This window comes from Dipteris shenzhenensis, chromosome 33 (genome assembly GCF_047967505.1).
Source record: "Dipteris shenzhenensis isolate YYH24624 ecotype China chromosome 33, Dip_SZ_1.0, whole genome shotgun sequence".
In the NCBI taxonomy this organism is placed as follows: Eukaryota; Viridiplantae; Streptophyta; class Polypodiopsida; order Gleicheniales; family Dipteridaceae; genus Dipteris; species Dipteris shenzhenensis.
Genome location: NC_141628.1, coordinates 4,130,257 through 4,153,319, shown reverse-complemented (window position 1 = coordinate 4,153,319; position 23,063 = coordinate 4,130,257). Strand labels below are relative to the sequence as shown.

The following is a 23,063-nucleotide window of genomic DNA, read 5'->3' as shown; positions in this document are numbered from 1 at the left end:
TCAAGTGTGAGGTCATAGCTGTACCTTCCTTCATGCGAAGATCGACCAGCTTCTTCAGCCAATAAACCTTACTGGCTGAGCTCTTTTGGGCATACAATTCTTCTAGTCTTTGCCATAGACCATAAGAGGTCTTTTCAGCCTGTACATTGAACACAAGAGTGTCTGAAATAGTGAGCATGATAGCTGCCCTCGCAGACAAATCAAGCTCTTCCCAGTCATCAGCTGCCATGTCAAATGGCTTGACACCCTTCACCCTTATGGGCTTAGCAATCTTCTTTAACAGAAGTACATTCAAGCACTGTTCTGCCCATAATGCATAGTTGTGTGCTCCTTCCAGTTTCTTTATGTTCAGAATTGAAGAATCACCTCCCCCTGATGCCATATCAGATGAGGAAAGTACCTGACTCCCTGGAAGTAAAAAGACTGAATAAAAATTCTGATTTCTCAGAAAAAACCTGCTCTATTCAAGAGCCAGAAGCACTCTCAATGGTGCTGTTTTTACTGTCAGTAAAATCTACAGCAAAACAGTAAATGACCCTGCAAATACTGTACCTTCTGACAAACTGTTCTGAGCTCAAAGAGGCATAAAAACAGTAATTTCAGACTGCTGCTGCTGCTCAACAAGTGCTTAACAGTGCATAATCATCTGACAAAACCACCAACACTGCTGTAAACACTGCTGTACTGACTGTACTGATCACTTCTCCCACCTCAGATGAGGTATTGCACTGAGTGAAATTGCAGAAACCACTTGACAAACACCCCAAAAACAGTAAATGACCCTTCAGCCTGTCACAAAACCTGCAACAGTAAATGGGATAAATCCCAAGCAATCACCCTTATACCAAGGGGAGAAAAAGCATCTGAAGATCTCTGTCGGTAACCCAAGTGCTATCAAACAAAGTCTGGGCAAAGGCCCCTTGATCTGACACCTGAATCAAGTGGAGAACACCTCAACATTGAGGTAGCATACAATATGAAATCTCTCTGACACTTGTACCTGACAATGTGCAATGCATAGACTGCCCCTGTGTACTCAGTAACAACACAAATCACAAAGTACAAACACCAAGAAGAAAATCTTTTGAGCACTGTCAACGATGGGCAGTTAGGGACCGAGTAAACTCGATGCGCCCTAACCAAGCGTGGCTCAACTGAGATTTTCAAAGTGCGTACAAAGAATGTGACCTGCAACAAATGTCACCAAATGCACTGCGGAAACAAAGCAAATGTGTGCTCCCTGGCTACACACTGCCTCAAGGCATATACTGCAAACACATCCAGGCAAAAGCCCTTTGAAATGGTCACCCAAAACTGAGAATTGCACTCAGTAAATGCATAGAAGCTTCTGCAAAACAAGCATCTTCCTGAAAGACAAGTAACTGCGCAAACACCACCACTGTGGTACAAGTCACCTCAAGCGTGAGTGACACAAGAGTATCTGCTGTACCTCAACAAATGCACAGTATACAGCTGAAATGCTTCAGGAATGCTTCATGTACTGCGCGTACATGCACAAAACAGAGTGCTTCAGCACTATTCCTCTTCCAACAAAAAAGTGTGTCTGCTGTACTTTTCAGTACCTGCAAAGTACCTGCTGTACTTCTGTCCCTGCAGAGGACCTGTGTACTCTCTGTCCCTGTAGCAGGCACGCTTCCCCCCAAAAAGGTCGAGTCTTTGCAGCAAAAACAAACGAGTCCTGCAGGTGAGTGAAGGAGACGCCCGTACACGGTTGTACGGCAGTCCGTACAACTGTACGGACAGTCCGTACGGCTGCCGTATGAGTAGCTGCGCACAGCAGCTATGCAGCTGCCTGATGCAGCGTCGCAATGCTGCGTACAGCAGCTGCTGTACAGCTGCAACCCGACGACGCTTGCGCCCGCGACGTCACCCTGCAGCCCGCGCAAAAACCCTGCAGCCCGCGCCCGCGCCTTCACCTTGCAGCCCGCGCCCGCGCTGTCGCCCTGCAGGCGGAATGCGCCACCGTCCCGTTCGCTGCCCTGCGCAGATCCGTCGAGATCCATCGAGATCCGTCGAGATCCGTCCGTACGGTTGTACGGACGACGTACGGCCGTACGGATCTGTCCGTACGGCCGTACGGAAAGGATAGGCTAGGGAGAGGAGGCTAGGTAGGCAAGGGAGGCTAAGGTAGGCTCTGATACCAGTTGAGAGGGAGGAGTGTAGTGGAAGAGAGCAAGAGAGTGAGAGTGAGAGAGAGTGACACTCTAGTGCGGGTGTGAAGAATGATGAGCCACACCACAAACTCACTTATGTTTTATTAGGATTAGGTTTACCCTATGACTGTCTTAAGATAGTCATAGGTGTCCTATCTTTTAATGAAGGGTTGGCAATGTGCCTTTACCCCAACAATGCCGAAAAGAACTATTCAGTGTATGATAGAGAGCTCCTCGGTGTCATCCAGGCATTAAAACATTGGAAGCCTTTCCTATACGGAAAGGACTTTCGCGGTAAAGACAGATCACCAAGCCCTTGAGTGGCTTCAGACAATGCCTAGTACACAATGGAGTGATCGGCAGCAGCGGTGGAGTCAGATATTCTAGCAATTTGGGGGAATGATCGAGTTCGTTCCCAACAAAAACAACCCCGTTGCAAACGCTCTCAGTCGGAAAGGTTCCATCCAGACCATTCAGCAAGCCACTGTGCTCGAAATCAAAGAAAAGGATCTTGATAGCATGAAGGCACAGTACGCGGAGTCGGCAAAGTTTGACACGCAGTTCCAGTTAGCCACGACGCTTGCTCCAGGCCATTACTCATTAGAGGAAGTTGGCTTTTCTATAAGAAAAGGTTGTGTGTACTCAAAGACAAATGACAGTTTCTTCTTCATGATGCCCATGACGCCCTTACCGATGGTCACAGAGGTATCAACCGGACTTTGGAGAAGTTGCAACACTATTTCTATTGGCCAAAGATGCGGAAGGACATATACGGCTATGTGAAAAATTGTCAAACATGCCAAAAGGTCAAGGCTTCCCACAAGAAAGCGACAAGCTTACTTATGCCATTGCCAATCCCCGACAGTCCTTTCCAAGGCATAGGTATGGATTTTGTGGGACCACTTCCAGCAACCACAAGTACTCGTAATACTCAATGTCTTACTATTGTTTGTCGCTTTAGTAAATATTATGCTTATTCCCTGCAAACAAACGGCCAGCGCTGAAGATGTAGCTCGTTTGTTTATTAAGTATTGTTATCCAATTGGAGGGTTGCCAAAGACCATAACATCCGACATGGACTCCAAGTTTACGTCTTTTGGTACTAAGCTGCAGATGTCCAACGCTTTCCATCCGCAATCGAGCGGCGAGGCGGGAAAGTATAATGGTATGGCATTTGATATTTTGAAATCATATTGTCATGATGCTCAGGGAAAGTGGGAGCAGTTTCTTCCACTTGTGCAGGCCATTCTGAACGATACCTATTCTTTGAGTATTGATCGCACACATTATGAAGCGGCATTTGGACGGCGATTTACCTCACTATTCATCCGGATGGTGTCTCCATCTCTTGAAGCCAACAAAACCACCGAATCCATGGCAGAGATTGTCCGTGAAAAGCCGCATCGCCAAAGCTCAAGCATCATATACACGCCAAGCTAATAAATCCAGACGAGATGTCTAGTATAAAGAGGGTCAATGGGTGTATTTACGCATTATCAAGCAACGATTGAAGCAAGTAGGCAAGTGATGCCCTAAGCTATCCTTCAGAAGCTTCGGACCATTCCCTAGTATTCAAAAGATCAACGATGTCTCAATGAAGTTACGCCTACCAGACAGTTGGACTATGCACAATGTGTTCCATGTAGCTTGGTTGAAGCCATATTTTGAACCTCCTCTTTCAGAGATTTCCGACGAGCAACAACCTGAAGTTCTTCATGAAGCCGAAGTTTTGCAGCTAGAACAGATCCTTTTCATAAATTCAAGCATGGGTCAAGACGTAGGATCCGGGAGTTTTACACCAAGTTCTGTGATCGAGGTACCCATGAAGCAGAGTGGTTGGACGAATATTTTTTTCTAGGAGTTTCCCCAGATATTGGCGGACTACTTGGAAGCAATGAGCCTACCGCCAAGTTAAGGAGGGGGGAATGTCACATGCACCCCTGCACTTGGGTGCAAGGTTACACACTGGCTACATCGACGAGTGCATTATAGTTCCCAGATAGGAGATTTTGTCGTATGCTGTGACCCCTTTGTGAGCCCTTGTCCAAGGACACTCAGACACAAGCTACATAGGTCAGTCTATCAGCCTTAGGTCAAGTCAGTAGTCACTTCTTGTTCACTAGTACCCACTGGAGAACAGTACATTAAGTGTTTCCATCTTATAGTTTAGGTCTTAGCCTAGGTTAGGAGTCCCTTTAGGGTGCCCAAAGGCTAGACAGGTAAGCAAGGAAGGCAGCCTGCAAAGGCTGCCCAAAAACTCCCCTAGCAAATGAGCTAGGGAGAGCTTTTTATAGGCTGGTTGTAAGCCAACCAGTCTGTAAAACAGACAGAGTCGGTCTGTTCACAGACTGGGTTGGCTCAGTCCAGCCCTATAAAAGGACCCCTTGGCTGCCCTGTTTTCTCATTCAGTTTGTTCCTGCCTTCAGTTCTCCTACAGCTCCACTTCAGCCTCCTGTGCAGCCCCTGAGATCCTCAGATCTGGCCCTGCTCTAGCCTCAGTCCCTTGGCCATCAGTTCAGCCTGATGCTCCAACCTGCTTGTGAATGGCTGCTCCAGAAGATGATGATCTCAGCAACCTTCTGCCCTAGAAGACAATCTAGGTTCAGCCTCTCCCTGGAGCTAAGTCTGCAGCAACACCTCTCTCCTTCACTTCTTGTGTAGAGGCCCAAGGATGGTGGATATGTTGCTCCTTTCTGCTCCTCCCAAAACTGCTTGGCTGGATTTGAAATGAGGCCTGAGGCCTCTCCTTATATAGGCCCAGGGGCCTGTCGTAAAAACCGACCAGTCAGCTAAATACTGGCCGACCAGTCTGCTGCTGGTCCAGCCCTTTAAGGGCTCTAAAACCGGGCACTTTGGCCCAAACTTCTAGGGCCTTTGGCCTCCAATTAAGGCAATGGCGCAAGAGCTTTGATAAAGATATATAAACCAACTTTTTCCCTCTTGTGGACTAGGTCAAGTGACACCAGCAACACTAAGGCCTAGTGATGATCCTCCCCACCTCGATTTTGAGGTTATTGAGTTGGTTGGGATGCATCTCCATATCCAATAGGAGCACCAGTTATTGGATGTGAAGTGCGCAAATTATATAACGCTCTTTGGAGAGGGAACGGGCGTTCGCTTAGAGAGATTTCTCTTACACCATTACTACCTAGCCTCAAGTGCTCTAACAACTAGCATTAGTAAATTGGCTTTTTCACTACCGAAGAAGGCTCTCGTATGGGGAGACACCTTTGATTTCAGGTGGATCCCCAAGGGCCAAACAACATAATGTTTGGAATGCCGCGTGGAAGAAACATTTCATGCCAAGCGACACCACCTCTGGAATATCCTCTATAAGCTTCTGTATTGGAGCTAAGGTGATGACGTACGTTAATTATGATACATAGTTACATACGGCACAAGTATCAATACGTCGTGCGATATAATAAATATTTTAAGGTTCGTAAGGTACGCCGGCTTTGCATATTATTACTTTTTCCCCCCAAGAGGAAGCAAAGGAAGAGAGAGGGAAGGGGGGGGGAGAAGGGAAAGAGGGACAATATTTTGACTATAGTCCATAAAATGCACTTATTATTAATTAATCACCATCAACAATCAAGTAGATTCTACCATCGTTGACTATTGATGTACATACAACATAAATGAAACTAAATAATATATGAACATAAATAATACTAAATAATAGAGAATGAGATTCCATTGAAATTGAAAGCTCAAAGCTGAAACTAATTACTAGATCGAGATTGTAGAGCGAACTAAAGTAACTTGGAGTCCATGCTCTACAATTTACGGGGCTGTGTGGACCATGGGTGAACCCTCTTCCAAGTCTTCAAACCACACCTGGCACTCATTGCAACAAGGGTTCTCCCTCTGGAACAATTTGCAATGCGCACATGCAAGAAGAGTAGAGGCTAGCTCTAGGATTAGACATACAATGCTTGGAAACCCGTGTAGGGGCTGGTGGAGTAAAATCGCAGCAAAGAGGTGAACTGGGAGAGGAGGGAAAGAGAAGGTACATAGCACTAGGGACTAGAAAGAGCTCTAAATCTTCAAAGCTTGTAGCATGGGGTTCTTAGGAACATCGATAGGCATGGGATCCTTAGGAACATCCCTAGGCATGGAGGGCCTTGGAAACCCTCTCATAGATGGAAGGCCCAGCTTACACCGAAGAATTCACAAATGCATCATTAACCACATGACAATACGGGAGCACCTTTATTCCTTTCTGCCGTGTATAGAGCCTCTAAAGCCTTGTGCCAGCCAAGAGCTGCCTGTGAATGCATTATAGATATAGATATACATTCAAACGAAAGGGCACACATTTGAACCACACCCCTTGTTTAAAAATTACATTTTTGTTTTAAACACACCAACCCACCCAACAATAAACAAAAAAACTTTTTTTTAAAACAAGAGACTTTATACATGTACTCTATCGTCCTATTGTACCATATGTAAAATTCCGTACAGTATGCGTACCAGAACTTCCTTGATTGGAGCTCACTAAAGGGTAGCACCTCACAATGAACCAAGTTCTGTGGCAAACAGCATCGTGCATGAACTTTAATCAAGGCCGTATAGTTCAACCTCGGAGAGTAGGTTGTTACTTCCTATGAGCCATGTCACATTGCATGGCCTAGCGAACAATGATCCTTCCCCATCCAAAGAGGTGATTGCACAACATTGATCTAGAGATGTAAAGCAAAGCTTATTATAAGGAACCTCAATTCAAGCTCTAAATCTTCAAAGCTTGTAGCATGGGGTTCTTAGTAACAGCGATAGGCATGGGATATCCCTAGATATGGAGGGCCTTGGAAACCCTCTCATAGATGGATGGCTTACACTGAAGAATTCACAAATGCATCATTAACCACTTGACAATACGGGAGCACCTTTATTCCTTTCTGCTGTGCATAGAGCCTCTAAATCCTTGTGCCAGCCAAGAGCTGCATGTGAAGGCATTTTCAGCAGTTTTATGCTGTTTTTGGGATGCAAGCAGCTATCTGGATCTGTCTACTGAAGTCGTGGCCTGTTCCAAATACATTTTGAAGCGGGCAGCACTTCTTTTCAGGTCCTGCTAACTGTGAAACAGCTGTATCTAGCTGCTGCAGTCTTCTAGATGCCTTTTGAACCATTACTGTTCAAGTAATCTACAACAAACATTGCATTTCTAGGGCGGTTTCAATTATACACAGGTGTCGTTCTGAAGCTGCCAAAACAGAGATCAAAACACTTTTTTTCCTCACGCTTTCTAGCTTCATTCGAGTAGACTTCTTGGTGCTTTTGCTGTCCAAATCAGGGCAGCACAGCAGTGTTTTAGGACTCTTCAAACAGTCCACTCTTTTCAATTCTAACCTGCTACAATCAGGTTGCCTTTGCCTTGGCTTGTTGAATGAGCCCAAGGTCTCTTATTTAAAGGACAGCTTCACAACGTGAATATTTTTTCTATCATCAGTTGTGGTAGTGACTTACGCCTTCTAAATGTCCTTTATGAGCCAGGATTCAGAAGCCTTGCTGTCAGTGTCCACTTTTGGGAAAAGAGGCTTTGTTGTCATTATTAAAGATGATAATTGCATCGCCAGGGATAGAAAAAGGACTATCAAATGGTCACTACAAGCACTTTAAATCGACAATTGTACCAGCTGGACAAACAACAGCAGCATGTCAAATGCATCCGTGGCAACACTTACTTCAGAAATGAAAAACGCAGAATCATGGCCATGTGAACTATGGCAGTTCACAGTTATTGCCCTAGTTGGAGACTCCGTCCAGACATGTCTGTGAAGGCTAAACATTGGGAAAGATGCACAAGAATGCCTTGTCGAGAGATGAATCTGTTAGAGCAGAAACGAAATTACACAGTGATGTGGGGTCCTATGATGACATCATTTTTGGGACCACATGTAATTTGTTACTTTCGTAGATTATTTTCCTAGATTCTCATGGGTATATGCCTTAAAAGAAAAATCAGATGTCTTTCAATGTTTGCAGTTTTGTGGCTGTGGTTGAGAATGAGTCTGGGTGCAAAGTGTAGACTTGAGAACAGACAAAGGGGCAGAGTATATGTCATGCCTTCAAAGATTTCTTGAAGGAGAAACATATAAACCTCCACAAAATGATGTTGCTGACAGGAAAATTTGGTCTCTCATGAGCAAGACAGATTTTTTATGGAGGCAATAATGTGTGCAGCATACATTTTGAGAAGATGAAAAAAGTGCCATTTTATTGGCTACAGCATTCAGTAAAGTTTACCGGTACTTTGTCAGTAGAGGAAACTCATATCAGTCGATGACTGAGTTTATAAACAGATGAATGCAGGTTCTTACGATATGTTTGAAGGGTTACTTCCACTGGCAACTGAGGCACTCCAGAGCCGATTGAAAATTAGAATATTCAGCCTGCACATGCAGATGTCATACATGAAGGAGGATGTGCAGGAGGTGGTGTCAGAGAGGAGGGTGCTACATGATTCACCAGATGGCTATTACAAACTCTGCAGGACAGCAGACTTTCAGCCCCTCTCTCCAGTAGGACAAGGAGGCTGGCCCAAGAGATACAGCTTGGATGAGTTCACTATATGATACAAATGAACCTAACAATGCTGCTCACAGGCACGAGTGGAGAGAGAATTGCAGAATTCAAGAATGGTCTTGAAGCCTCATTTGAGATGTCTGATCCAGGGCTGCTGCACTATTGTTTAGGCATTCAGTTTATGCAATCAGTTGAAGAGTGCTCAAACACTCAAAATGTATTCACGGACTCTTAACCTTGGGATAGCAATCTAGCCATCATAGTAGGACATCAATCAGACCCCCTCTATAGCAAAATGGTACCCTCTCTAAACAAAGCTCAATTTTCATGCAAATGCATAGGTTGCTTACCTCATCATCTAACTATATCCAAGTCTAAATTTCATTTTGTAGCAGTCTATGTTTTACCATTACCATATTTTTTCTTAATTTTTGCAAATACCTGATTTCGAGCTCGAATCACGTCCTCTTCAGATACTCTATAGATCAATCTCCCAAATTCATGCATTATCGCCCACGCAAGATCCTCCAAGGCATCTGGCTGCACAGTGGAACTCAAACGGTTCATGGTATCAAAAAACTATATACCTTTATAAGACTAGAATAAGTCCAATCAAACAAATTTAGATTTTTTGTTGTTCAAAAGATCAAAAATCTACACAGAAAATAAAAGAGAAAATAAAAGAGAATATGAAAGAGAAGAAAAAAGAGGTAAACAAAAACTTTTAAGAAAAACAAAAGGAAGACATACTTGCAAAGCAACACTTATGTCATCATCAGTGCCCAAGCATAAGCAGCTATACTGGGTTTCTAAAGACCCGCGGAGTCTCTTGGGCAAACCCAGTGCTTACTAAAATACGTCAAATAAATAAAAGAGAAAGAAAACAAAAAATAAAGAAGAAAGGAAGCAGGTGACTAAGCAAAAATAAACGAGCAAGTCAAGAAACAAAATCTTCCAAAAAACTAGTATATCGCTCTCTCTCTCTCTCTCTCTCTCTCTCTCTCTCTCACTCTCACTCTCACTCTCACTCTCACTCATAAAAAGCTAAATGGTTCTTTACACTTATGTATTTTTTCCTACAAAGAGTCAAAAATGCATTTCTAACTTAGAAAGCACAAGCATACTCAAACAAACTCTCTTTTGAAACTAAAAGAAAAACGGACTATTCAGCTCCCCGCTTTTTGTTTTCAGCTTATGTTCAATCATTCTAAACATACCTAAGGCCGATACAACATAGATAAAGACTTCATATCCAAGATTGTGCGTACTTTATAAATTATTTTCCTTGGATTATACCTCTTGTGTAATAGTAAAGTGATCAAATTACTACATTGAGTGATAAAAGACTCCTTAGTTGTACAAAGGCAGGAAAATCTATGGAATTGGAAAGAAATGACTCCATATTTTGCCAAATCAAAAATGTTTGAGTCAATGTGAGGCATTTTTATAATGTGTAAACCACTATATTCAGGTTGTTCACGTTTATCGTATATATCAACCTCTAATCCTATGGTAGATTGAGAAATTCTAAGATCTAAGAAAACACAAGAATCCCCTCTTGAAGTGTAGACTGCAGTTCAGTTCACAAGAGTCACGAGGATAGATTTCTTCTCCAAAAGCACTAGCATCTTTGAACATAAAGTCTTGAAAGTTAGGAACAACTGGTACAAATAAATCATCTATAAAACGCCTAACTTGGCTAAGCTTATGTAAAATGATAGGGCGGGTATTGATACAAATAAGACGTTGCATAAACTCAAATTCATAAGTGAAAAAATAAAAGTTTGCTAAAAAGACGGCACAATTAGTGCCCATGGGGATTCCTATAATTTGTTGAAACAAAGAATCACCTATTGTGATGTAAAGATTATCTAAAAGAAAATCTATCCAAGAGCAAACATCTTCCACACTTACTACCTTTGTGTATCTTTTCTTTTTGGAACCTATGTCATAATCTTTATTTTTTAGCCACAAGAAGTCAAAGCATAAGGTTGTTTTCTCAACTTTTAGCACTTTGCATCTATCTTTGTCAAATCTCATATTGAAAACTTCAGCCACTTGCTTTTTTATTCTAAACTTCAGGTCTTTCAACTCAATCTTTGTGAAAAGCGTCGTAAAATCATAGGTTTGAAGGAGAATAGGAGACTCTTTTTCCTGAATGCTTCGAGAGGAATTAAAAAATTTTACAACAGGAATCACTCCTACAAAGTCATTTAAAATCCAGCTTGAGTGCGAGGGGACATCTGCCTCTTTTAATAAGTCCCTCCAAAGTTCATGGACACTGGGCAACATGGCTTTGAAGCAGTAGCTTAGCCATTTAGAGACATCCGTCAAAGTAGTCTCACAAGCAGTTGAAATAAATCTTGGCTTTTTGGGAGTTTTGTGAAACTTCCAAGCAACACAAAGAAAAGGTATACTTGGATTGCAAACAAACCTAGAAGACTTGCAAAAACTCTGATGTTTTCAGATCAAATACTTTTGAGAAACTAAGGCAGGGGCGTAAGTTTTGGCAAGCGAGTTCACTTCACTTCTTTCAAAAGACATTCCAAGTAAAACTTTTTGCAAATAAAAACAAAGTTATTGGAACATTTGTCCATATAAGAAATGACAAAATTCCTATGGAATTTTCAAAGAAGAGTTTCATCTTCTTTAGAAAGATGGTTACTTTACTTTGAGCAATTAACCGAAGGAACTTCTTCTAGTTTCAAAGCAACTTTCTTCAAAATCTTCCCTTTCCATTCTGATAAGATATTTTGAACTCCTACACATTCTTCTAATTGCAAAACAAACTTTGATATTCCCTTATCAATAGGTTTTAAAAGGCAAGACTCTTTAAAAGAGTACAATCGAAATTTCGTGCCTTTCATGAAAAGGTCTCTTAAGTTACTAGAAAGCAAAATTGAGGTATCAGCTGTGACTACATGTCCTAAATCAGCATCAAAAAAGCTTTGGAATCTCTTACTTTTACAACAACAAGATTCTCTAAGGACAGAAGATTTTGAATGCTCTGAAAGCCTTTTACCTATCTCTCCATAGTTGAAAGCCTTTTGTCCTAAAGTTTTTACATACTTCCAAGCTACTACTGGATGCTTCCAAATTCTTCTCGCAAAATGAGGGAGAGAATCCACTACTTCAAGAGACTTCAAAATTGAGTTTAAGCCTATCTTGTCAAGTGAGGGAGAAGTAAAAATACAAATCAAGAGTTCCTTATTAGATAGACTTCTTTGCTTTGAAAGGAAGCTTTTACTTTTAAGAAGCGATCCAACGAAGTTTTAAGTTGTATATAATGGAGCTTATTTAGATTCAAAGACCCAAAGACATTAATCTATCTAGGTAGAGTAGTCTTCTTTTATAGTCTCGAGGAGCAAAAACTCTTCGAACTAAGGAAGTTAAAGGAACTAAAGGAGGGAAAAGTGGAGGAAGAGGAAGTGAGGGAGGTAACTCACGAACAACATGTGAGATTGCACGAGAGCTAGGACAACCTCGTAACATAACTTTAGGTTTCCATACGATGTTAGGTGTATGATTATGTTGGTAATGAGAAATGTTAAAGGGCTTGATATGAGTTCTCCACATCAAAGGGTTCTTTTTAGAGGTTCTTTTATTTTTACGAAGAGTTGATTTTCCTTCCAAATTAAAACCTCTTGGGAAGAAAGTGTGTAAAGATCTCATCCAAAACAATTCACGAGGACGAGCAGCCTTGTAAAAATCCTTAGCATTATTAAAATGGCCCTCTATATGCTCAAAGGGAAAGCAACAAAAAGATTCGAACCCAAACTTTGCCATTGCTGCATATAAGGGTTTTGAATTCTCAATTAAGGAATTCTTCCTATGAACTTTTCTAGCTTCCCTAACATGTTCTTGAAAACGAATAAAAGCTGTCCTATAGGTTTGTCCTTCATAAAGCATGTTACTACTATGTATGTTATAGACAATAAAAATTACTTGCGTGGCATGAATAGGACTAATAGAAACAAAAGTCTTGAGATGCTTGTTTCTAAGACATCTTAGTTTATTAAGAATTATTATGTTATTATTAGTATAATGAGTGCTAACTAATAAAGCCTTAACGTTAGACCAATTAATGTTACCTTCCCCAAAATCAAGAAGATTATTCATGTTTGACCTAGCTAAAAAGTTAAACCTTTCTCTATATATGTTTCTTCTAACTTTTTTGTTTTGATTTACCGAGCTAGACCCAACTAAATCACCCACCAAAGAGACAAGACCATCACTAGTATTTCCAATGTTGTTCGGTGAGGTCAAACGATCCAACATTGGGGAACTTGCTTGCACTCTCCCTACCCATCCCAAGGCAATTTCTCCTTGCTATATCCCCTGATTCTAGCAGGAGCGAGACTAGTATTTAGGGGGGGCTTGCTTGCACAGTCGTTACTTGTCCCAAGGTAACTCCTCCCTTACTACTACAAGGGAATGTCACAGGAGCCAAATGACATCCCAAGAGATCGCCCTGTTGGTTTTCAAAAGGCAAATTCATCAAGCATGTATCGCTAAGCCAATATACCCCCAAACTGGCGATTACAGTTAGGGTTAGCCAGGGCCCCAAGGCCACTGTAAGAGCTTAATCAACCTAGAAGCACCAAAGAAAGAGAAAAAGAAAAGGAAAGTTACCAATAATTTAAAAAATAAAATAAAATAAAAAATAAAGCGGTCATACAATGAAATAAACCAAGGAGAGCAACTAAAACAAAACGCAAAAGCACACTTTTTAAAGAAATAATTTTTTTTCAAATTCAAATTAAGAGAGAGAGAGACAATTAAAAATAAAAATTAAATTAAATTATTAAACAAAAAGAAAAGGATTAAGATAATAATAAGAATAAATGAGAATAAGTTTAGCTGTTGGGGCTTCTACACCCGCGTAAGATAAAACGATGTAGTCGAACAACCCACACAACAGTAAAAGATACCCAAGATATCATAAGACAAGAACACATACAATCTTACAAATTAGAATTTTAGTAACATGAATGAAAGAACCGTGCGAGAAGACAGAAGAGATAGAGACAGGGGGGGTGAAGGGAGGGAGGTGGAGGAGTTAAAAAGAGACAAACAGAACTGAGACTACGAAACAACCAAATAGTACAAAAAGAAACATAAAACTTACTTAGTAGCAAAGCTACACCTAATCCAACATTGGACATGTATGCTAGGAAGAAAAACACGACTAAAGAGACATAAGTATCCTCTCAGCTACAAAATCAAATGACATGCATTGTTGTCAGATCCAATAATTCCTTCCCAAAAAGGGCAATGGTAATTAACTCTATCAAAGACTATCCATTAGCTCATACAATCTAGCATCCAATCCCCTTATTAGCTATTTAAACAAAGCCCTAAAATCTTAAGCAAACGTCCATGGTAACTTATAAAATCTTCGACATGCATACATAAGATATTCAATACGCCTCCAAGTATGATTTTACATCCTAAGCTTAGAGCTTCCAAACCATCTTTGACAAAAGAAAGGCACGATCTAAAAATGAAAGTAGCATAATAGACCACCAAGTGAAGTATCCACTTTCCATGCATACAACCAAAACTAGAGCCAACTCATTTGAAAGCAAAACAACCATCAGCTCAATTGATGTTCAACTTAGAATAGACACATACAGAGCTTAGATTAATCAACAATTTAAAAAAGGGTTACTAGATCATTAATGGGTTGTCTAAAGCATGTCATATAACTTCTTTTGAAAAGCCCTACCACCTAGCAAGTAGAGCAAGCGAGAGTATAATGCAAAATTTTGGTGAGCCTAATTGCTCAAAGCAATGTAAGAGCCTAATCATCATTGATGTTTGGAAAGCTTATCTCACACTAATACCAAAATATCACGGCCTACATCTATAACACCTCTAGCTTTGAGAATATAACTATAAGCAAAGAAAGAACGAAAGAAAGAAAGAAATTTTATTAGAGTCTTTGGAAGATCAATGGGTCTATGACACTGAAAGAAAACCTGATACAAATCACAAGAAGGGTGGACCTACCGAGACGAGCATCATCACCCGTGCTGAACCCTAAGTCAGATCATACATAATCAAATACATCTAGATGCAACAATGAAAAGAAAAGAAAAGAACTGAAGCGGAGCGAAATCCTCCGTATGTCATGTTGCCCTGGCTGGTGCATAGTCAGTGATGGGACGCAGGCGCCCGTCAAGGTGTGCCGTGCATCTCGATCTCCTAGACGAGGCTCGACACAAGACCAGAGCCCCCCTGACTCCCATGGGACGTATCCGAAGTCTAAACAATGACAGGAGGTCCCCCAGAGTGATCTGTGTCCCCCCTCGATGTCTCATGTGTCGTGTTACGATCGTCGAATCGGTGTCTATGTCATGTCTGCGACTAGACACTAGACGATCAATGTCACTCGATGGAAAGAACTCTGTGATCCTGCTCTGAGAGGTGTCTAATGATGTGGCCAAGCCTCGACGCCTAAGTAACTACTCTCTATGTCGGACGCCCTTGTGAATGAAGGCCACGAGGCATCTCTGATCTAGGTTGGTGAGGAATCTGAAAAGGAGCCCGGAGCTGTCTCTGAAGAGGTAGTGGTAGCGACCTTGGATCTTGTAGTACACTGGGCACCTAAAAATAAAATGCTCCTCCAACTCAACCTCCTAACAATCGCACAATATGCATAAGCAATGCTCCCTAGGAATCCCCTCTGCTCTGCCGCTCTCTATGCGGAGGCGGTGTGATGATACCCGAAACTGTCCGATGAAGATCCGTAGTGAGTGAGGCATATGAAGCTCAGTGTACCCCGGTGGTGTGATGAATCCCTCCTCCGAAATACAAAGACAGTAATCTCTGTAGAAACTCAACTTCACTAGGAGCTCCCTCGGCTCCAACCAAGTCCTAAAGGTGTGTAGCTACAGGAGATTCTCTCGAATGACCTGGTTGGTGTGTCACCCAATCGGGATGGTGGATGAGAGTACCGGAGGGGCATCTAAACTGTACTGAAAAGGAGGTATCCTATGGATGTGGAACCCTAGTCTCACAAACCATCTGTGAGTCCGTGCATACCAGCATCGCTCGTCTCCCTCTGCTGCCAACCTCATGGAGAAATCGAAAGCCAACCATGGCAACCTCTCTCTCCCTGATGTGTAGTCCCCATATGATCTAACCCGATGTAGATATGTGATGGTCTGCAAGGCTGCATCTAGCTGGAGTGAAGAAGCATCAAACTCGACCTGAATGATGTAATGTAGTACAAACGGTTTCCCCCGGATCATCCGTGAGAGCATGAGGATCTGCAGGCGCTCCACCCGTGTCCACTCTATCTCTGATATGTCAAGCCCCCAACAAGGGATGCCATACATACCGGCTGGTCAGACTAAGGAGTCCAAGAGAAGAGCCTTGGACCGAGGGTCCTCGAAGTAGGAGTGAAAGCATTGTCTCTCTAGCTGAGCCAGTGAGGCGTATCCCCTGCTCAGTCTGGCTTGCATCGCTGGTCTCATCGTGAAGATCGGGCCGGAGAAGATGACCCCCAAGTAAGTGTATGAGGATTGGTGACCCACAGAAGTAAAAGTAACCTGCTTTCGTTGCATGTTTGCTCGAGAGGTGTTAAAGATCATGACCTTGATCTTGCCAAGGTTGACCTCCAAATCATGGGATAAACAAAAAGCCTACAATGCATATAGGTGTCGCTGGAGCCCCTTAGGTGTGGACGACAAGAGTGCCACGTCATCTACATAAAGAAGAATCCTGATAATGGTCCCTCTGAACGCCCCCATGAAAGTCTCAAGCTCATCGATGTAGAGGCCAAACAGGGTCGATGATAAGGGACAACCCTGTTTGACCCCTATGGTACTCAGGATCTCATCTGTTCAACCTGCGCCTATTCGAACTCAGCCTGAGACTCTCCCATACAGTGCCATGACTGCCCAGATGATCTGATCAAATCCCAGTGTCTGTAGGTGTGTGATGAGACGAGCTCGAGGTACTGTGTCAAAGGCTTTATGGAAATCCACAAAGCAATAATATACCCTCTCCTTCCGTGATCTGGCCTCCTCAATGACACTCCTGAGTGTGAGTATGTGATCCATAGTCCCATGGTCTCACCTGAAACCGGCCTGACCCTCTACTCTGAGCCCTCTCATCTCTGCGAACAGGCTGACCGACGCATCCAATATAGCTACATAGATCTTGGACATCACATGTCCAATCATGATAGTCCTGTAGTTACTCGGGTCCATGGGATCCCCTGCCTTGTGGATTGGGGTGATGGTGTTGAGTGTCCAAGTGTGGGGGAAGCCAAGGCAAACAGCGTCATTGAATAGCTTTGCTAGAATCGGGGCTAACGTGTTGACCCCATATGCGATAAACTCAGTGCATAGCTCCTCGTGATCCTTCGCTTGGCCATTGTGCAGTTTCAATGTCGTGTCCTTGACTCCCTCTATGGTGAACAACGTGCAAGTGATGGGGCGAGGCGTGTGTATAAGGTCTGGAGTGGGCTGGTGTGGGACATCATAAAGATGATGTGCATACGTGTACCAGACTCTCGTGTCAGTGAGGGGTGATGGGAACCTACGCTCAAGAAATCTCCGCCAAAAATCCTTAGAGTTGCTATTGTACAAGATGTGCAGCAGCTCCTCATTTCGACGAAGAAATGCCTGCTTCTTTCGACGTACGAGACGTCGGTACTTACGTACCATCTTTGGTGTGTTCGGGAGATGACATCTGGTTTCAAATCGGAGCCTTAGGTAATAAGCCTTGCACTCCGCATCGTACCAATTGTTGCAAGGTACAGAACCAAGAGGTGGTCTAGTGGACTGTGTGGTGTGGGGAAAGATTTGGAGGACAGCCTCGTGGAGTGTGTGACTAATCAAGGCAGCACGGTCCTCTATGAGTGGTATGTGATTGATGTAGGTTAGGAGTCTATTTAGGCATCCAAAGTAGGCCGATAAGAGACTGTGATCAAAGTGTGTTGTGGTAGGTGTTGTGCTTCTTATGTGATGCATGTGGTGTGGCTAAACGTGGGGTGGCGATAGTGAAGAATAGGTATGTGTCATCAGCTCTTGGAGGGAGTGGTACTACGGTGAAGTCGGTGATACATGAAGTGAAGGTAGGGGATCCCATGATGTAATCTACTACATTAGTGCCCCCTTCTATGGGAAGCAAGTAAAACCACCTGAGAAGGGCAATAGGTTGAGCCCGTTGTAGATGATGAGATCATGCATCCTGCCAAGATCAAGGAGCGCGTGTCCATATGGTGTAACAGGCCTGTGTCGATCTGATGAGGTCCTGGTCATACTTGCTCAGTCTAGGTCCATGTCTGGTAGCATGATAGAGTCGTCTCAGAAGACCAAGAGTGGTGCCTGGCGAGTGCTCGTCTTGGCATTGAAGTCTCCAACGAGAACTTCCCCATGGGCTAAAAGGTCTGGGATATCCTCATGTAAGGGTGCATATGGCGATGTCTCACCCTCCTCTCATGTCACTCTAGTGAAGTGAGATGTGTCTGGCGGGAAGTAGCATATTGCTATGAAAAGGTCACAGGTGTGTGCATCGGATCTAGATCCACATGAATCGGGAGTGTGCCTCCTTCCTCTCAATGGAGATGGCTCCAACGAGGAAAGACCTATACAATACTGCGACCCCGCCTGATCCTCGGACTCCTCCTGTATCCCTCGTCACATCCATTAAGATTGACTCCCATGTGTAGCCACTGACTATATAAGACTCCAACAAGTTCCCTAGGTCTGACCATAAGGTACCATTACAGTTCCAAATGGTGCAGTCTAGGGTCTCGAAAACCTAAGTCTCATAGGCCCGGTCTCCCTAGGAGATACGGGTGGGAGTCCAACGTGTGCCGATCAGCAACCTACCATCTCGGACCACAGTCCATTTCCCCTCCTTGCGGGCAACATCCCGCTGCTGCAGAAGAACTCGTCACTCCTCAATCTGTAGTGGTGTCAAATCCTTGTCCATGGACAGGGTGGGATGCTCTCGTAGAGAGGCTTGACGTCGGAGTGTCGCTAGTCGAGCATGTGAATCTCTGAAGCGAATGACTAGGGACTGCTCTTGGTTGGGATCTCTCCCAACACGCCATGCTCTCTCTATGCCATGATCGGGGACTCCCATGGTGGTGGTCACAAAGGTGATCGCCTCCTCCATGGGCGTCGTAGTGGTGCTGCTGCTGTCTCGCATGATCCCTCGTACCCAAATGTTGAGGACCCTCGAAGCCCTCTGTTGCTGCTCCTGTATGGCGGCTAAAACGGTTGCCTTTGCGGGCTCTCGTTTCGCCACGTCCACCCATCTAGTCGTCTCTCCTATAGCCGACTGTATCGTGGCTATCTGTGCCTCCATCTCTATGATTGGGGTCTCTCCAAGCGCTGCTTTGAGGGTACCGAGCTCCTCTTGAAGCTGTGTGATGTCACGTCTGAGTCCCTTCTCTTGTATAATGTGGGCCTGCTCCTGGGTGTACGGGCCAACTCCTGGGTGTAATGTGTCAACTCCGCCTAACGGGCCCGAATGCTATGAATCTTGGCCAATAGGGAGTCCCAAGCATCTGGCGGGGGCCTAAGATGTCCTAGTCTAGGTGAAAACTAGATCTCGAGAGGGGTTGGAATGAAGGTGGACTACTGAGGTTATACTGATGGTGGGGGCAGCATGATCTAGGCGGGGGTGTGATATGTAGGAGTAGCGAGGCTTGGACGAGGTGATGAAGGATGGTTGACTGAGAGGTGGAGATGATACGAGGGAAAAGTACTATGGAGCCGTGGCTAGTGGGGCCAGTGGTGAGGCTACTGGAGAGGAGACCTATGATGATGTAGGAGAGGAGGAGCGAGGTGGCGTAGATGATGAGGCGGATGATGGTGGTGAAATAGTCGTGATAACCATAGAGGTCGAGGATGTGGTGAGCGACATGGGCTTTGGATGGGCCCCTTTCTTCTGGGCCGCAGTGCTGTCCACTGTCAAACCGCTCCGGTTGCTGCGTTTGTTGAAGTCCTCCAAACTGAGTTGCTTTTGTGTTTTCGCCTTGTCACCGTTCCCCTTTCCCATCTCCACGCGTATGCAGATTTGGATCGAAGTGTCTCCCACCTAGTCTCCTGTCCTCATCCCCTGTTCCCTTCATTATGAGGGAAACAGCAGTGGGCAAAGAAGGGAGTGCAGGAGGTCAAAGCTGCTTCTCTTTTTTTTCTTTTTCTTTTTTTTAAAGTCAAAGCTGAGAGCGGGGGGTTTTTTTTTTTTTGCCAAAAAAAAAACAAAAGAGGGAGTAGCGGGGGGTTGCGAGGGGGTAGCGGAGGGGGTTAGCGGGAGGCGTAACGGGGGGTAGAGAGGGGTAGCGGGGGAGGTAGCGGAGGGGGTAGCGGGGGGTAGCGGGGTAGCAAAGGGAGTTAGGGGGGGTAGCGAGGCGGTAGCAAAGGTAGCGGGGGTAGCAGAGGGGGTTAGCGGGGGGTAGCGGAGGGGGTAGCGGAGTTGGCGGGAGGGGGTGGCAGAGGTAGCGGGAGGGTAGTAGAGGTAGCGGAGGGGGTAGCGGGAGGGGCTGAGCGGAGGGGTTGAGTGAGGGGCTGCGGGGGCTGAGTGGAGGGGTGAGGCGGGCTGCGAGGCGGGGCTGGGCAAGGGGGTAGGTAGAGAGGGTGGCCGTACAGCCGTCCGGCAAAGGGGAGGGCAGCGGGGCTGAGAGGTAAGGGAATGGGGCTGAGAGGAGAGGGAGCGAGGCTGAGAGGAGAGGGCGGCAAGGCTCAGAGGCGGTACTAGAGGGAGAGGAGAGCGCTAGGGAGGGCCATACAGTCGTATGGCTGAGGAGAGGGAGAGGAGCAGCAAAGGTCGGGGAGGAGAGAGTAGATAGAAGTTCTAGAGTCTAGAGAGAGGAAAAAATGATGATGATCTATGTAGGAGACGCAAATAGTCCCTAGAGGAGCACAAGGACAGCAAAAATGGAGTGCAAACTGCTAAGCTCTCCTTGTCTAATGAGAGAGACTAAAAGGGAGACCATAAAGGACAGAGTGTCAAATCATATCACTAGTACAGACAAGTGGCAACGAGGCTTATCCCATATCCCCCCATTTAGCCCTGTCTTACTAAAATGAGTGCCAACCTCCCTCCCTTGGTTGTATTATAACAAACAATATACAGATAAAGGTATTAAGTTTTGATGCCACGAAACAACCCCAAACAAAGCAAGAATAGGAAAATAACCTTGGCTACAGCATAAACGCCAAAGAGTCCTGCATCGCTGTAATTTGTGTTGAAAGCCATCACACTCTCTGCCAAATCATTTGCTGCAACCTTCTGTGCCAGCTCTGACCTGCAGAGAACATGGAATTTATTACAACTTTTCTGTAATAGCATCAAAAAAGAATGGATGATACGCAGAAATAGGGGGTTTCAGAAAACTGACATGAGGCAAGCAGAGACTATAATTAGCACCTATAGTGCGCTCTGTTATTAAGCCATCAATTAATAGTCCTTACCCCATATGCTTTCCAGCTCCTGCAGCCTTGTTCCAACCACCAAGCATGGTCTGCATTACCATGAGAGCTATAGAGTCTGGGTCTGTCCAAGGTGCACCCAAGACAGCCACTGCAACGTGCGCTAGTGGTAAGTCATCATCCCTGATACGAACCTGAATCAAAGGCAGATGACTGCGGAATGAGCCAAGAGGATCCCACGAGAACCATCCAGCAAAATCAGACTTGCAAACTAATAGATCATGCTCCTCTACCTATCCCACCATTTGCAAACTCTCCATCATAATGCACTTGTAGAAAAGGTACAAAGCACCTACTACAGAAAACGAACCTCTGAACCCGTAAAAACTGCAGGTTCCTTCTGTATTAGCTGAGCAGCCGTTGTAGGGTTTGTTGAGAGATTGGTGAACAGTTTTCCAGCAAGTTCCACCACATCTTTGTGCTCAACTGCACCCGCAGCTGCGATGACCTGGAACAATAAAGTTCTCAAATTTATGAATGGGCGTAAAAGAGCTTGAAATGTATACAGCACGAATCTTGATAATGAAACAAAACTCCTTCTGTCGACTGAAGCAGCGACTTACCATTCGAGGACCAGTATAATGAGTAGATATATAATCTGCCAAGTTTTGTTTGGTTATAGACTTGATATTATCAGGAGGTCCCAGGATCGTCCGTCCAAGAGGGCTATACTGAAATGCGGTGGCATGCAAATGATCGAAGATCACCTCTTCCGGTTGGCCTTCTACCTGCCACACTTCACTCGTCCAGCCGAAATGTCACTCAAATTTAAAATCGTATTTTTTTTCCTCAAATCCCATCAAACCCTGGCAGCCACATGTCATACTATTTTATAGACAGAGTAATCCCATTATAAAACCCCGCAAAAGAATCGACATACAACAAGTCAGGTCACAAAACCAAAAACACTGGAAGAATTGCATTTTTTCCCTACCTCTTGCATTTCCCGAAGTATCACATTACGCTCCCTTTCAATCCTGTCCTTATCAAACGAAGAATTCTGGAGGATATCCGCCAGAACATCCAGAGCAAAGGGCACATCCTTCTTCATAACCTTGGCATAGTACGTGGTCTGCTCCCGGGATGTGTAAGCGTTGAGGTGCCCACCAATGTTCTCGATCTCCTCTTCCAACTGCCGCATGGAGCGCTTCTTGGTGCCCTTGAAGATCATGTGCTCGAGGAAATGGGCGGTGCCGTTGGTGGCAGCGGTCTCGAAACGGCTACCGGCGTCGATCCAGACGCCAATGGAGGCAGTCTGGGAGGAGAGGTGGGATTCAGTAGCGACGCGGAGGCCGTTAGGGAGGGTGGTGATTTTGGTAGCGGGGGTGGAGAGGACAGGGGAGTGGTCGGTGGGAACGGGAACGGCGGAGGCAAAACGGGTGAAGCGATCGTCTGCAACGGCCAGGGCCTGGCTGGAGAGGGGGGAGGAGAGGCTGAGAAGCCATGGACGAACGCGAGAAGCACCTCGTCTCAGGCTTAGGGCAGCCATCGCCATAGCCAAGACCTTCAGAAGAAGATGAAGATAAAGAAGATGATGATGATGATGAAGAAGATGAAGGAGAAGAAGAGGAGGAAAAGAAGAAGAGCGGTTAACAAAACCAAAAACTAAGGAAACTTCAAGGCCTCGAAAAGCCTGGAATCAAGTTCTACAAACTCACCCTAGGGTCATTTAACCTTTGTTGTCTCCAAGAGCTTGTCTTGGTTTGTCAAACCTCTTGGCATCCCGGTCTTGGCACTATGAGATATGAGCCGTTGGATCATCCCTCTATGTATCCTTGACAATCGTGGGTGCTTCGATGTTACTTGACCTCCCAGAAACTTTGCAACCATCCCATCACAACCTTCCTTAAATGATGACGTGTTAAAAACTTCCTCACGCAATTCCAAAAGCGTTTACCCT

The 23,063-nt window shown here is 44.6% G+C and overlaps 1 protein-coding gene across 1 annotated transcript in view; it reads right to left on the bottom strand.

The window, feature by feature from the left end:
- Nucleotides 1-22,777, bottom strand: part of MPPBETA (Insulinase (Peptidase family M16) protein) — a 34,304-nt gene extending 11,527 nt beyond the window's left edge. Inside the window, exons 1-6 of the mRNA XM_087371708.1 lie at nt 22,098-22,777; nt 21,727-21,891; nt 21,474-21,611; nt 21,146-21,297; nt 20,871-20,979; nt 9,147-9,245 (exon numbers count right to left, since the gene is read on the bottom strand). Coding sequence (XP_087227834.1) covers nt 9,147-9,245; nt 20,871-20,979; nt 21,146-21,297; nt 21,474-21,611; nt 21,727-21,891; nt 22,098-22,658 — 1,224 coding nt within the window. The 5' untranslated portion in view covers nt 22,659-22,777. The remainder of the gene's footprint in view (nt 1-9,146; nt 9,246-20,870; nt 20,980-21,145; nt 21,298-21,473; nt 21,612-21,726; nt 21,892-22,097) is intronic.
- Nucleotides 22,778-23,063: the final 286 nt, after the last annotated feature.